This window comes from Propithecus coquereli, unplaced genomic scaffold, assembly GCF_000956105.1.
Source record: "Propithecus coquereli isolate 6110/MARCELLA unplaced genomic scaffold, Pcoq_1.0 Scaffold267, whole genome shotgun sequence".
Lineage (NCBI taxonomy): Eukaryota > Metazoa > Chordata > Mammalia > Primates > Indriidae > Propithecus > Propithecus coquereli.
The window spans coordinates 3,181,384-3,194,542 of record NW_012148252.1 but is presented as its reverse complement, the minus strand read 5'-3'; the positions used below and the strand labels follow the sequence as shown (position 1 = coordinate 3,194,542).

The following is a 13,159-nucleotide window of genomic DNA, read 5'->3' as shown; positions in this document are numbered from 1 at the left end:
AGGGTGACTATGGTGTCCCACTGAGACGCTTCTGGGCTATACACGTTTGACTCCCAGGATAGATTGTGATGTGAAGTAGAATCAGCCCTGGTTTCCATTAGATTCTAAGTAGGTTGCGTTCCACGTTCAAGGAGAAAATTTTGCCTGTCCCTTGCAAATGCATGGAAACCCACTGTACCCAGTTGACAGTTAACTCCAAGAGTATCGCAAAGAACTCAGCTGAGGAGGTTTTAGGGATTTTCTATTTCCTTTTCTTGGTCACGACAGTCTGGGACTAGATGATCTCCAGAACTGAGCCTAAAGGCTCTTCAACCATTTGAGATGGAGATGAGGGAGGGTATGGACCACCTACTTAAATTTGGATTTCAGATAAACAAAAAAATAACTTTTTAAGTATAAGTATGTCCCATGCAATGCATAGGACATATTTATACTGAAAATACTGAATGGGACATAGTTACACTAACAGATTATTCATCGTTTATCTGAAATTCAAATTTAACTGGTCATCCTATATTTTATCTGGCAACCCTATGCAGGAGGGACCCGCGTTTAAAATAAATGGCTTCCCTGGGATGAAGCACTGGGATTGGGGAAAACAGCCTGCAGCGAGCTGGGACTTTTTGAAAGGAGGCATGAAGTCTGTTTCTTTCATGCCAATTAAGCAATCACAGATGACCCCGTCAGAATCCAAACCCGTGACTCTCATGGGACTCACGACCAGGAAAAAAATAAATAAAAAAGATTAAGAGCCACAGAAGCAATCTTCACGCACACAGCCAGCCAGCAGACGGGGACTATCTCATTCAGGGAGGTGAGTGTTGCCTTCTCACCATAATCATAGCCCTGTTCTTCCAGAACAGGGTTTGGGAAATTCTGATGAACTCCTCTGCCCTCCCTTATTGCCTGCCTGATGCTCGACTGTCAACAGAATTTCTCCTCGAAGTCTGTAATTCTCCAACTTCTGAGGGTTCACAAAATCTCCTCCTAGATGCTCTCTCAGTCCTCCAGGACTGCCAAGAAGAAAAGCTACGATGCAGGGTGGCAGCCACTGGGGAGAAGCAGCCTCCCCGAGTGTGATGCATTCTCCTGTTCCTTAAGGGACTGCTTCTCTTGGGTTGAGCGGGATGAGGTGCCTTTGCTGTCCCTACACGGTTTGCCAAGGCTCCGAGCATGGGGTGGAGATGTATGAAGCCAATTTAATGCAACATTGAGTTCATCATCTGGAATTTTGAACACAGGTTCATCCCTGCATTATTCACCTGAGATGACCAGTGAGTTCAACCGTAATTATTTTTTTACAAGGGAAGGGCAAATTACACATAAAATACCCCAATGGAAAGGAGCCATGTGGTGAAACTTTCATTCTGTTCTCCCCCTGCTCCCTGTTGTTTTAAAGTGGAGCTTGTTGATAAAACTCCACGGGGATCAGACCTTTGAGATGCACGGGAGCAGCGAGAGCGCAGAACCATACATGCCAGCAAGGAGAGAGGCTTCCATTATTGGTTTTTAATGAGCGTGCTTTATGACCACTGCAGTTCATGAGCTTTTTTTTTTTAATCCATTTGTATTTTATTATTATTATTTGACTAGAGAGAAGCAGGCATTGATTTAGGTGGGAGGGAAGCCAAGTGGTTAGACCACGTCAGGCCCTGGGCTTGTTCACCTTATGTTGGGTGAAGCGCACGTGGACAAGCCAAAGCCCCTGCGTAGGGTGGTCCCCTCTGTTGGAAGGTGGGGTTGGAGACACTGTGCTGGCTGCTTGCCCTCGTGTCCCCAGCGAGGCTCAGGTGGCAGACAGCCGGGAACACACACGAGGTCCTCATAACCTGCTGTTTGTCCAGGGATTGATATCAAACAATAATTTTGGAGAGAAATAACTCTTCTTATTTTATTAACCATAGCCCTGGGCCAGGGAAGGGGGAGAGTAAGTAAAAATGCTTTTTGTTTGTTTGTTTGTTTCTCTGTGAGTTTATGGTATAGAGTCAAATTGAAGGCAAATGAGGAGCATTCTCCCCTACTCCACCCAAAGAATAACTCAATTTGAAAGTTTTTTGCTTTCATTTGGAGTTTCTTCTTTGAACTTAATTTTCAGTTAGTGGAAGGGGTTATAAATATGAGCTATTTCTAAAGCCCTTGATATCAATGAAAGAAGCAGGTACAAATCCCGCCACAGAGAGAAACCAGAGGGTCCTGGCTGTCAGTGTCGAACCCCTAGTGACAAGGCCTCCGTGGTCTTCATGAGATGACGAATAAGGTTGCTTTGGATGCACGAAATGATGCCCATGTGCCCCTCTGTTAGGTGTCCTGCACCCTGACCCTACAAGATGCCAAGAGAAAACACCCACTTCATCTATGGTCACTCCAAGAAGGGGCGCCGCCACTCGTACATCACAGCTGAAGAGTAAGTTCAAAACCAGACCCAGCAGGGGTTGCAGTTTGCTGAAAGCTGGCTGACTTGCACCAGCACAGGCCGGTGCATCAATCTCCCTAGCGTTTCTCTCTCCGGAAAGTAAAATCCCTGGCAACAGGGTGAGGAGACGCCATGGTCCTACAAGGGCTCCCTCAGGCTTCTGAGGCCAAACAGGCAGGAAGACAGGAAAGATAAAAGGTTGGATCTTGCCGTTGTGTCTGCACGCTTGGCTACTGGGCCTTAGCTGTAGGCTCCCAAGCTGAAAAACGTGTGTCCAGGATCGAGATGCCTCTTTCCTCAAGCCTCATTCTGTCCACGCCATTCAAGCTCCTGAAGGTGGTTTGCAGACAGAATAAAGGTGAGTCACTAAAGAGCCAGTGAGGACAAAGGCAGGCGTGTGGCTCAGTCTGCAGCCTGACTCCAGGGTGAAGATGGCGCAGCATGACTTTATCCTGCAGAAAGGCATTTGGTACTCAGAGTTAATTAAAAATAAATATTTATATGATCAAGCATTTCTGAGTGCTAAGCATTGTATACCGGCCCAAGACATTATCCTTACCTTTGCAAAAGCTCACAGTCGAGTGGGAGAGTGAGGCATGAGAACACTTCAGCAAATGCAAATGCAGCGGCGGGAAAACAGAGGCCACAGGGACACACGCTGCAGGTGCTGGGAGTGGAAAGGTGGGGTGGGAGGGGAGGGGCCAGGTGCATTCACAGCCTTAACGGGGTTACTTTCGGGGACTAGTCGGGAAGACAGAGACCAACTAGGAGTTTCAGCATACAGACTTTAATGGAAGGAATTGGTTGAACAGGCATGAGGAGGCCAAGAAGACAGAGAGGTAACCCAAGGGCAGCCCTGGGGTGGGGGAATAAAGGGAAGATGGGGGTTGTCAGGAGGAACCCCACAGAGATGGGACCCGGGTCTCTAAGGAGGGGTTTCTGTTTGGCTGGTTCTGGTGCCTCAGGAGCATGCCTCAGGGGACCCGTGAATCGAGCACGCTGAGCTCTGAGCTGGGGCGCAGGTCGGCTGGTGCTCTTGCTGGGGAGGGGCCCAGCGCGCCAGCTCTGGGAGTGCCGGATGAAGAGCTGGCGATTGGGCCTGACTGACTGTGTGAAGCCTGTTGCTGGGGTGACGCCAGACAGGAACAGGAAGCAAACTGGAGGAGCAGCTCCCCGCCCCGCCAGAGCACTCTCACGGGAGCCAAAGGAGAAAGGGTTTGCAGAGTGCAGCCCCAGCATCACAGAGCAGAGCACAGAAAGGTGGGCTTGAAGTTGAAGGGCAGCAGCTTAATAAAGGGCACAGGGGTTTATTACCATTGTCACGTGGAGGAACCCCTTGACTGAAGGTATAAGCTCTCTGCGTCTTGCAACCTGAACAAGGTGCTCATGCAGGGTCGGGTAGATTCTCGGGCATCTTCCTTGGGAACACGGGGGAGCCTCTGGGTTCCAGTGCTGACAAAAATGTCCATTCGACCTATGTGTGTGGGAGCTGTCCTTTTGTCAGCAGAAAGTCATTCCTTTTGACATTTTTCTGTGTGTAGGGGGCTCAGATGACCAAAGCCCCCAGCACAGTGACACATATTTAACTTCAGTCTGTGAGGGAAGGAAGCACTGAATGCAGGGAACGTCATGACCTCGTGTAGGGTAGTGAACATCAGCCCAGGAAATAACCACCTGTGCACAAGGCCAGCCATGAAAAGACTCATTCCTCTCATGAAATGTCCCTGCCCAGCTGGCTGCTTGTTCAAACAGCTGCAGTAGTGTTAGGGGAACGAGGACAGCTTCATTGGAGCGATGAGGATATTATCCGTCTCAAAATAGTGCCACCAGGTAGCTTGAGGAAGAACGATGCAAAATAAGTCCCACATCCAGCCAAAAATGGCAACACACCTGCTCTGAGTATTCTCTATCTCTTTGAAACCTCAGTGGAGAGGGGTTCTTACAGTCAAGTAGGGTGTAAGTCATCCCTGGAGCTTATTCAAATGGGGCTTCCTAGGCACTGCCACCAAGAGGCCGATTTAATAGGCCAGGGGTGGGCCCCCCAAATCTGCTCCTTAACATGCAACTCAGGTGATTGCTGTGGGTGGCATCCAGGTGACATTCTGAGGAGCCCTGCCACGTCAGGCAATGGGTTTTCTGGTGTGTGTGGCACACTCTGGTGCCTTTCAGTCTGTCACGTGTGTTGTGAGTGCAACGTGACTGTGCAGAAAGAGCTGGAACAGAGCTCTGTCTGTGTCAAGATGTTAAAGGGATGGCCACAGGGTCAAACTGCGGCCCAGGCATGCTGGGAGTGGAATCACCCGCCTCCAGTCACGAGAGCCCATTGCATATGCCTTGTGACGGCTTCATTTTAGGAAAGAGTGATTCTGCAGGAAAAGCGCTGGCCTGGGAGACGGGAGACCTGGATCTGGTCCAAATTCTAGTGCTCGCTCCCGCGTTTCTAATGCCAGCTGCTGTGAATGCTGGTTCTGCCACTTAACGGTTGTACGAACCTTGGGCATTTTAACAGCCTGATGTCAGCTGTAAAATGAACATCATTGCTTCCTCAGAGGACTGTTGTCAGGATGAAATAAGAGCATCTATGTGGGGTGCTTATCACAGTGCCTGGCATGTATTGGTGCTCAATGAATGGTAGCATAGTCACCATGGTGGTGGTGTCATTGATGAATCTTAGTTGGTCCCAACTTCATGATCTATAAGATGGGTGGATCGGCCCACATAACTGGGTCAGAGTTTCCATCTAGCGTTGTCATCCCGTGGTTCTCTCTCCCTCCCACTGGGAGATGGACAGGAAGAGCTCGATGCCTCAGCAGCCTTGAGGCAGAGGTGGTCTAGTGGATGGTACCGGACGAAAGTCTCTCCAGGGGAAGGCTTAGTTCAGCCTTGCTTCTCCTGTAGCCGCGCCACCTCTTGTAAGCCACTCAGCTCTGCAGAGCCTTTCTTAGCAGGTCGATGGCCACAGATAACAGGCTCAGTGCTCTCAATTTTGACCACGCTGCGATGGTCAGGCAGATATTAGCTAGGGCGTGCACAGCCCCACACCCTATTTCCAGGGCCTTTGTGGTGACTGTGATGCTTCCCAGGGGTCACTGAGCACAAGGCCCAAAAGGCTGGTTTAGAGCCTCAGATTGGCATCCCGTTGCTTGGGACCAGATCCTTCGCAGTAAGTAACGCTACACCGTTGCTCCAGGTTCAGCTCAGACACTTCTCCCCATGGCTGCAAGGAGTAAAGGGGAGAGTTTGGGTTTGGGAAAGAGAGGGCACAAACACAATGGAGACAGACTCAGGTTCAAATCCTAGCTCTGTTTTGTGCTAGCTCTGCATGACCACCAGCAAGTCATTTAATCTCTGCTTTTATTTCCTCATCTGTGAGATGGGCATGGTAAATGGTCCCTACCCTGCAGGGTTGTCATGAGAATCAAACAAGTGAATGCATGTAGAATGTTTAGCACAGCTAGGTTATGGTAGATACTCATTCAATGCTAGTTCTCATTTTCTTTTTGTGGACAGAACTGGAAAAAATGCTTAAACCAGCTTTGATGAGAAGAAGAGATAATTCAGCCCTAGTGAATACATTGTCCACATAAGGATCAGTTGCTGTGGCACTTCTTGTGCCTGGAACTTGGGTTCCTGGGCCTTGCCAGTTGGCGGTGCTCCTGTGGGCATGCACCTAACAGGCTCCTAGACAAGGACCTGTCCCTGGAAACAGGTGCTAGAGCCCTGGTGGAGTGCCTGGTGTGGGAGGTGGGAAACTACTTGGGGACTGGCAGGTGCTTCTTTGGGCCGTCAAAGTCCATGCAAAGAGAGAAGACTGATCGATGTTTCATCACGATCTGGAGCAATGTTTCTATGACAAGGCGGATTTGTCTGTCTCTTGGGCCAGGGCCGCGGGGATTGGCATCCTGACAGTGATCCTGGGAGTTTTACTGCTCATCGGCTGCTGGTACTGCAGAAGACGAAGTGGATACAGAGCCTTGGCGGTGAGTATAGTTCCCACTGCCAGGATCCCTCCAGATTCAGGACTCCCTTTCCACTTCCTCCTCTGGATATCCAAGGAGTGGGATAACATTCTCACAATCACCTCCAGCTTGCATGCCTGCTTCTGATGAAGCTTTTGCTATATTGTACTTCTTGCAACGCTTCCTTTGCCTCTGCCCGGGCATGAACCCCAACCAGGAACTTGCCCCGTGTCTTTGTCTGTCTTGTGCTGTTATAACAGAATATCAGAGACTGGGTGATTTATAAAGAAATGAAATTTATTTGCCTCACAGTTCCGGAGGCTGGGAAGTCCAGGGTCTGGGGCCGCGACTGGTGAGGGTCTTCTTGCTGCGTCAGATCACGGTCGGAGGCATCACGTGGGCAGGAGAGTATGAGAGGGCAAGAGAGGGCCCCACTCACTTTTGTAACAAACCCACTCTCGAGATAACGACATCAATCTATTCATGAGGGCAGAGCTCTCGTGACCTAATCACCTCTTAAAGATCCCACCTCTGTCGCGTTGGGGATTAAGTTTCCAACACATGAATTTTGGGGGACATAATGGTCCTACTCGTAGCAAACTTGAGTGCCTGGCTGTTGTGTGTCGCTGAACATCGATGGTTTGTGGAGCACATGGGAAGGGGTTCGTGGTCCTCTTGCACAGCAAACAGCAGTTTATTCGGCTCGTCAGGTCTTACCAATACTTACAGGGATTCCTGCTGGTTCTGCTCCTCCACTGAGTGGCCCTCTCCTCATCCCTTGCCTCTTCACCCCTTTCCTCCCATTACCTGGGAATTCCCAGTTCTTCTGACTCCACACTGGCAGCTCAGCTCAGCATGTCCAAGACCCCTTCAGACATCAGTGTGATGAGAAAACCATCCTCCCCTCAGCAGCACAAAGGATCACTGTGTGTGTGTGTGTGTGTGTGTGTGTGTGTGTGTGTGTGTGTGTAAACAGGCTCCATCCTTCTTAGATGGCCAGCGTGGTTTTAGTGGCATTTTTTTCTTCTTTACCCAAATAAACAGGAAGCTAACACAATGACACGGTCCAATCTTGTGGTACCAGTATCTTCCACGAATGGGAACTATCAGCTAAATCTATAAACTATAAAAACTGCAAAGTTCAGCAATCTTGCTTCGAAGTCAGGCAGCACCTTAGCATTTAAGCACCGAAGGCATTCCCCATACTGAGCAATGGAATGAAAGGATTTCTCTCTCTTTCTCTCCTTGTTATTACAGATATGAAAGCTTTTCAGGTTGATGCATAATGGGAAAAAATTGTCTTTACAAAAGATGTCGGAAAGTCCCAGTGCTCATTCAGCAAGCACTTCATTCGGAGGAAAGCGTCCTGGGTAGGAGAGGAGGGTCGGTGTGGGCGGGGCGTTGGAGCTGGGCAGTCTGGTGAGAAGCGGAAGGTGAGAGATGCAGCTTCAAATTCTTTTCCTTCTTGCCAAGAAACTCGGGCAGTCTCGTGCCTCCGTTTCCCCGGTGCCTGTCTTGCCAGAGTGTGAACACAAATACAAGCATGAAAGGCAGGGCAGGTTTGGCTCGCCTGCCCAGCAGAGCCCTCTAGTGTGTTGACACTTAGTGGGAACTCTGTAGGGGCAGGGAACCTGCAGCCTTCTGATTTCAAGATTGTTCTTTTTTAAGCACCAAAGGAGGCAAGAAAAGCTTCATCTTTCTCTGCTGCACCCCTTTTAATAAAAGAATTTGTTCTGTAAAATTTGGATTTGGTCAAAACGCTATACTTAAGGACCTAGCAGGGCATATTTTGCCTTAAGGCCGCAGGTTCAGCTAGGAGGGGAGGGGTTTGCTCTCTGCCACAGAACTCTATCTGTAACTCTAGCATGGGGTTATGAGACTGCCTTGTAATTAGTTATTTACTTTTTACCTCTTCTACCCCTTTTCTTTCCCCCAGTTGTGAACCGAAACAGAGGCTATTTCTTGTTCATCTTTGTTTCTCCAGTGCCTGGTGCAGTGCCTGGCACACGGCAGTCATACAATTGTATGGTATCAGCATCGGTCTCATTGTCTGCCACTGACTTGCTTGGTGATCTTAGGTTTTAACTTCTTCAAGCCTCGTTAGCTCTATTCTACACCTAGCCATGGTGGGAACGCATGATATATTGATAACACAATGTCTATCAGTTTTTATTTAATACATATTTTCTTCTATATTTTTATTTCATTATATACTTGAATATCGAAAACACAATGATTTAGTCTTTCAGGGAGTAAAGGCTCTACACACTCAACATATTGGTACCCACTTCCTTACTAACTACAATTACTAGCTTGATGCCACTGGACACAAAGACAGTGATGTTTCTCCTTTATGCTTCAGTGCTCTCATCTTAAATTCATTTGTTTAAAGAATAACAGAGAATCTTAATGTGTGCTCAGACACTGTGAATATTTTGCTTGGTAAGGTTCAAATACAACCTACCATGTCTACACTTCTCTATGACTGGATCAATGATTTGTAGAGTTTCTGAAATTCTTATGAGATAGAAATGTGTTTAAATTCCTTGGTTCCCCTACTGCCTAAAAATGCTCTCTATCATATTTAGTTTTTTAAATTAATATTAAAATCTTATTTTGAGACTTTCATATCTCCAGAAAAGCCAGGTTGGGGATCAGCAGTCTAAGAAATTTAGGCGAAATTATGTGAAATAGTGCATTAAGTACTGCATTTAATTCCATAATTACCTCCCTTTCTCTCTTTGATGATTCTATTTCCATTTTAAAGCAAAAGAACATAAATGACAATAAATACAAGCTTTGGGACCTGAATTACTCCACTTTCAGCAGCCTTTGTTAAGCTTTGAACTGTCTACTTCCAACTTTCATTGACCACAGCATGGTAGTGAGGAGTTTGGAATTTAGATCTCCTAAAATTTCTCTCTTGGTTAACAATTCCTCTGAGCCCTGAAAAACATCTTTTGAAAGGAAAGACTGCTTTTTGGCAGTAACATGTTTCTGCCGCAGGGAGTGGGAGATGATTTGTAAGGAATCGAACGTGGGTTTTTGTATTTACCAGTTTTACACCTTCACTTGGAAGTTTAGGACATAATACTTCTTCATTCCTGGAGAAGAATTTGAAGGCCCCTGCTGACAGTTCAGTTTACACTCATGTCTCAAGGTATTGTGTTTCTCGATGCATGGTCAGGGGATACCTGCGCTGGAATCACCTGAGATTCTTGCTAAAAGGCAGATTCTGGGACCCTCTCTGGTGGTGGGGTGGAGGAATCTGCATTTTAACATGCATCCTGAGTTAGAATGTAAATGCAGAGAATTAGCAGTGAACTGAGAGAGTGGATCACATTCCTATCCTGTGGCAATTGAGAGACTTAAGAAAAAGAAAAAAAAACAATAATCGACAAAGACAGTTTTATTTTTTTTTCTTCACAATCAGTATACATTTTATTTCTGGCTTATTGCACTAGTTAGGACTTCCAGGATGACACTGAAAAGGAGTGATGAGAGGAGACATCCTTGCCTTGTTCCTGATCTTAGTGGGACAGCCTCGAGCTTATCATGAAGTATGGTTTGCTGTAGAATTTTTGTAGATATTGTTAGCAAAGTTGAGGAAGTTTCCCTCTGTTCCTAGTTTGCTGAGGGTTTTTAATCATGAACGGGAGTTTGATTTTTATCAAATGCTTTTTCTGCATCTATTGATACAATCATGTGATTTTTCTTCTTTAGCCTGTTGGTGTAATGAATTAATTGATTTTCCAATGTTGAACCAGCTTTTCATACCTGGGATAAATCCTACTTAATCATAGCATATAATTCTTTTTACATATTGTTGGATCTAATTTGCTAATATTTTGTTGAGGATTTTTGCATCTATATTTATGAGAGATATTGATCTGTAGCTTTCATTTCTTGTAATGTCTTTGTCTGGTTTTGGCATTAGGATAATGCTGGCCTCATAGACTGGGTTAGAAAGTATTTCCTCTGCTTCTGTCTTGTGAAAGAGGTCATAGAAAATTGCTATAATTTCTTCCTTAAATGTTTAGTAAAATTTGCCAGTGAACCCCTCTGGGCCTAGTGCTTTTTGTTTTAGAAGGTCATTAATTTTTGATTCAATTTTTGTGGTAGATGTAGGCCTATTCAGATGGTCTATTTCTACTTGTATGGATTTTGACATATTGTGTCTTTCAAAGATTTGTTACATTTATCTAGGCTTTCAAATTTGTGAGCATAGTATTCCTTGCTTATCCTTTTAATGTCCGTGGGCTCTGTAGTGATTACTCTCTTTCATTTCTGATAATAGTAGTTTGTGTCTTTTGTCTTTTTTTTCTTAGCCTAGCTTAAGACTTATCAATTTTACTGATGTTTTCCAAGAACCAGCTTTTGGTTTCATTGATTTGCTCTAGTAATTTTCTGTTTTCAATTTCGTTGATTTCCGCTTTAATTTTTATTTATTTATTTATTTATTTATTGCTTACTTTGGATTTAATTTGCTCTCCTTTTTCTAGTTTCCTAAGGTGGAAGCTTAGATGACTGATTTTATATCTTTCTTCTTTTCCAATATGCACATTCAACGTTATAAATTTCCCTCTAAGTACTGCTTTCACTGCATCCCACAAATTTTGATAAGTTGTATTTCAATGTCATTTAGTTCAAAATATTTTAAAATTTCTCTTGAGATTTCTTCTTTGACCTATGTGCTATACAGAAATGTGTTGCTTAATCTTCACATGTTTTGGGATTTTCCAGCTATCTTTCTGTTATCGATTTTATTTTAATTCTATTGTGGTCTGACAAGCAAACATTGTATGATTTCTATTCTCTTAAATTTGTTAAGACATGTTTTATGGCCCAGAATGTGGTCTTGCTTGGTGAATGTCCTGTGTGGGCTTGAGAAGAATATGTATTCTGTTGTCATTGGATGAAGCAGCCTATAGATGTCTATTATATCTAGTTGATTGATGGTTTTATCGTTTGACTATGTCTTAATAATTTTTCACCTGCTAGATTTGGCTATTTCCGATAGAGAAGTGTTGAAGACTCCAACTCAAACTCCAACTCCATGGTAGATTCAACCATTTCTCCTTGCAGTTTTTCTCTCCTGTATTTTGATGTACTGTTATTAGGTGCATACATGTTAAGTGTTACTATGTCTTCTTGGAGAATCAATCCCTTTATCATTAGGTAATGTCTCTCTCTTTCCCTGATAACTTCGTTTGCTTTGAAATCTGCTCTTTCTGAAATTAATATAGGAATTCCTACTTTCATTTGATTAGTGTTATAATGGCATATCTTTCTCCATCCATTTACTTTTAATATACATGTGTTTATATTTAAAGAGGGTTCTTGTAGACAACACAGTTGAGTCTTATTTTTTGATCCAATCTGACTATCTCTGTCTTTTAATTGGTGCATTTAGATCATTGATGTTCAAAGTCATTATTGATATAGTTGGAGTAATATCTATCATATTTGTTACTGTTTTCTATTTGTGACTCTTGTTATTTGCTATTATTTTCATTTTCTACTTTTTCTGCCCTTTGTGGTTTCAGTTGGACATTTTATATGATTCCATTTTCTCTTCTTCCTGATACTAGTTCTCTCTCTCTCTCTCTCTTTTTTTTTTTTTTACTTTTTTTTAGCGCTTGTTCTAGAGTTTGCAATATACGTTTAGAACTAATCCAAGCCAACTTTCAAATAAGACCATACCGCTTCATGGGTAGTACGAGTACCTTATAATAACAAAATAATCTTAATTCCTTCCTCCTTTCCCTTGTATCATTACTGTCATTCATTGTACATATATATAAGCATACATAAGTATATAAGCATACGTAATCAAATACATTGTTGCTATTATTATTTTGAACTATTAGATCAAAATTATCTGTTAAAGAATAAGGAAAAGTATTTATTTTATCTTCACTTATTCTTTCTTTGATGCTTTTCCTTTTTGTATGTGGATCTGAGTTTCTGACCTATATTATTTTCCTTCTCTCTAAAGAACTTCTCCTAACATTTCTTGCAAGGTAGGTCTACTGGCAACAAATTCCCTCAATTTTTGTTTGTCTGATAAAGTCTATTTATCCTTCACTTTTGAAGGATAAGTTTGAAAGAGGTTCTTTTTTGTAGATTCATTCTTCTTCTCCTTCCCTTCAGAAATATCCTTTGACTAACTACTGGGTGCCAGGCACTGTACTAGTGCTTTACCTTTAGTTAATTTCCACAAAAATTCTGAGAAGTAGGTGGTATTTATCCTCCTATTACAGATGGAAAAACTGGAATTCAGAGAGGTAAAGTGACTAGCCTGAGGGCACACAGCAAGTAAGTGGCAGAACCTAGATTAAAACTCGTTCTTAAAACTTGGGCTTCCTTCTCTTTTCTTTAATGGACTCAATTATTTCTTCTCACCCCACTCCCCTTTATCAATTTGCTTTTCAGGATAAAAGCCTTCATGTTGGTAAACAAGAAGATGCCTTAACAAGAAGACGCTCACGTGAAGGCCTTGGTCATCAGGACAGCAAATTGTCTTTTCAAGAGAAAAATTGTGAAGTTGTGGTAGGTTAAGATCCTGCATCCGGGTATTTTCATGTATGGCTATTTTTAACTCAAGTGAACAAAATCATTCTCATTTAAAAAGCAAGGACAGGCCGGGTGCCGTGGCTCATGCCTGTAATCCTAGCACTCTGGGAGGCCGAGGCGGGAGGATCGCTCAAGGTCAGGAGTTCGAGACCAGCCTGAGCAAGAGCGAGACCCCGTCTCTACTAAAAATAGAAAGAAATTATCTGGACAA

At 44.1% G+C, this 13,159-nt stretch overlaps 1 protein-coding gene across 1 annotated transcript in view; it reads left to right on the top strand.

The window, feature by feature from the left end:
• The first annotated feature begins 680 nt into the window (after window positions 1-680).
• Window positions 681-13,159, top strand: part of MLANA (melan-A) — a 14,216-nt gene continuing 1,737 nt past the window's right edge. The window contains exons 1-4 of the mRNA XM_012647393.1: window positions 681-814; window positions 2,303-2,404; window positions 6,297-6,393; window positions 12,808-12,924. Of these exons, the coding sequence (XP_012502847.1) occupies window positions 2,328-2,404; window positions 6,297-6,393; window positions 12,808-12,924 (291 nt within the window). The 5' untranslated portion in view covers window positions 681-814; window positions 2,303-2,327. The remainder of the gene's footprint in view (window positions 815-2,302; window positions 2,405-6,296; window positions 6,394-12,807; window positions 12,925-13,159) is intronic.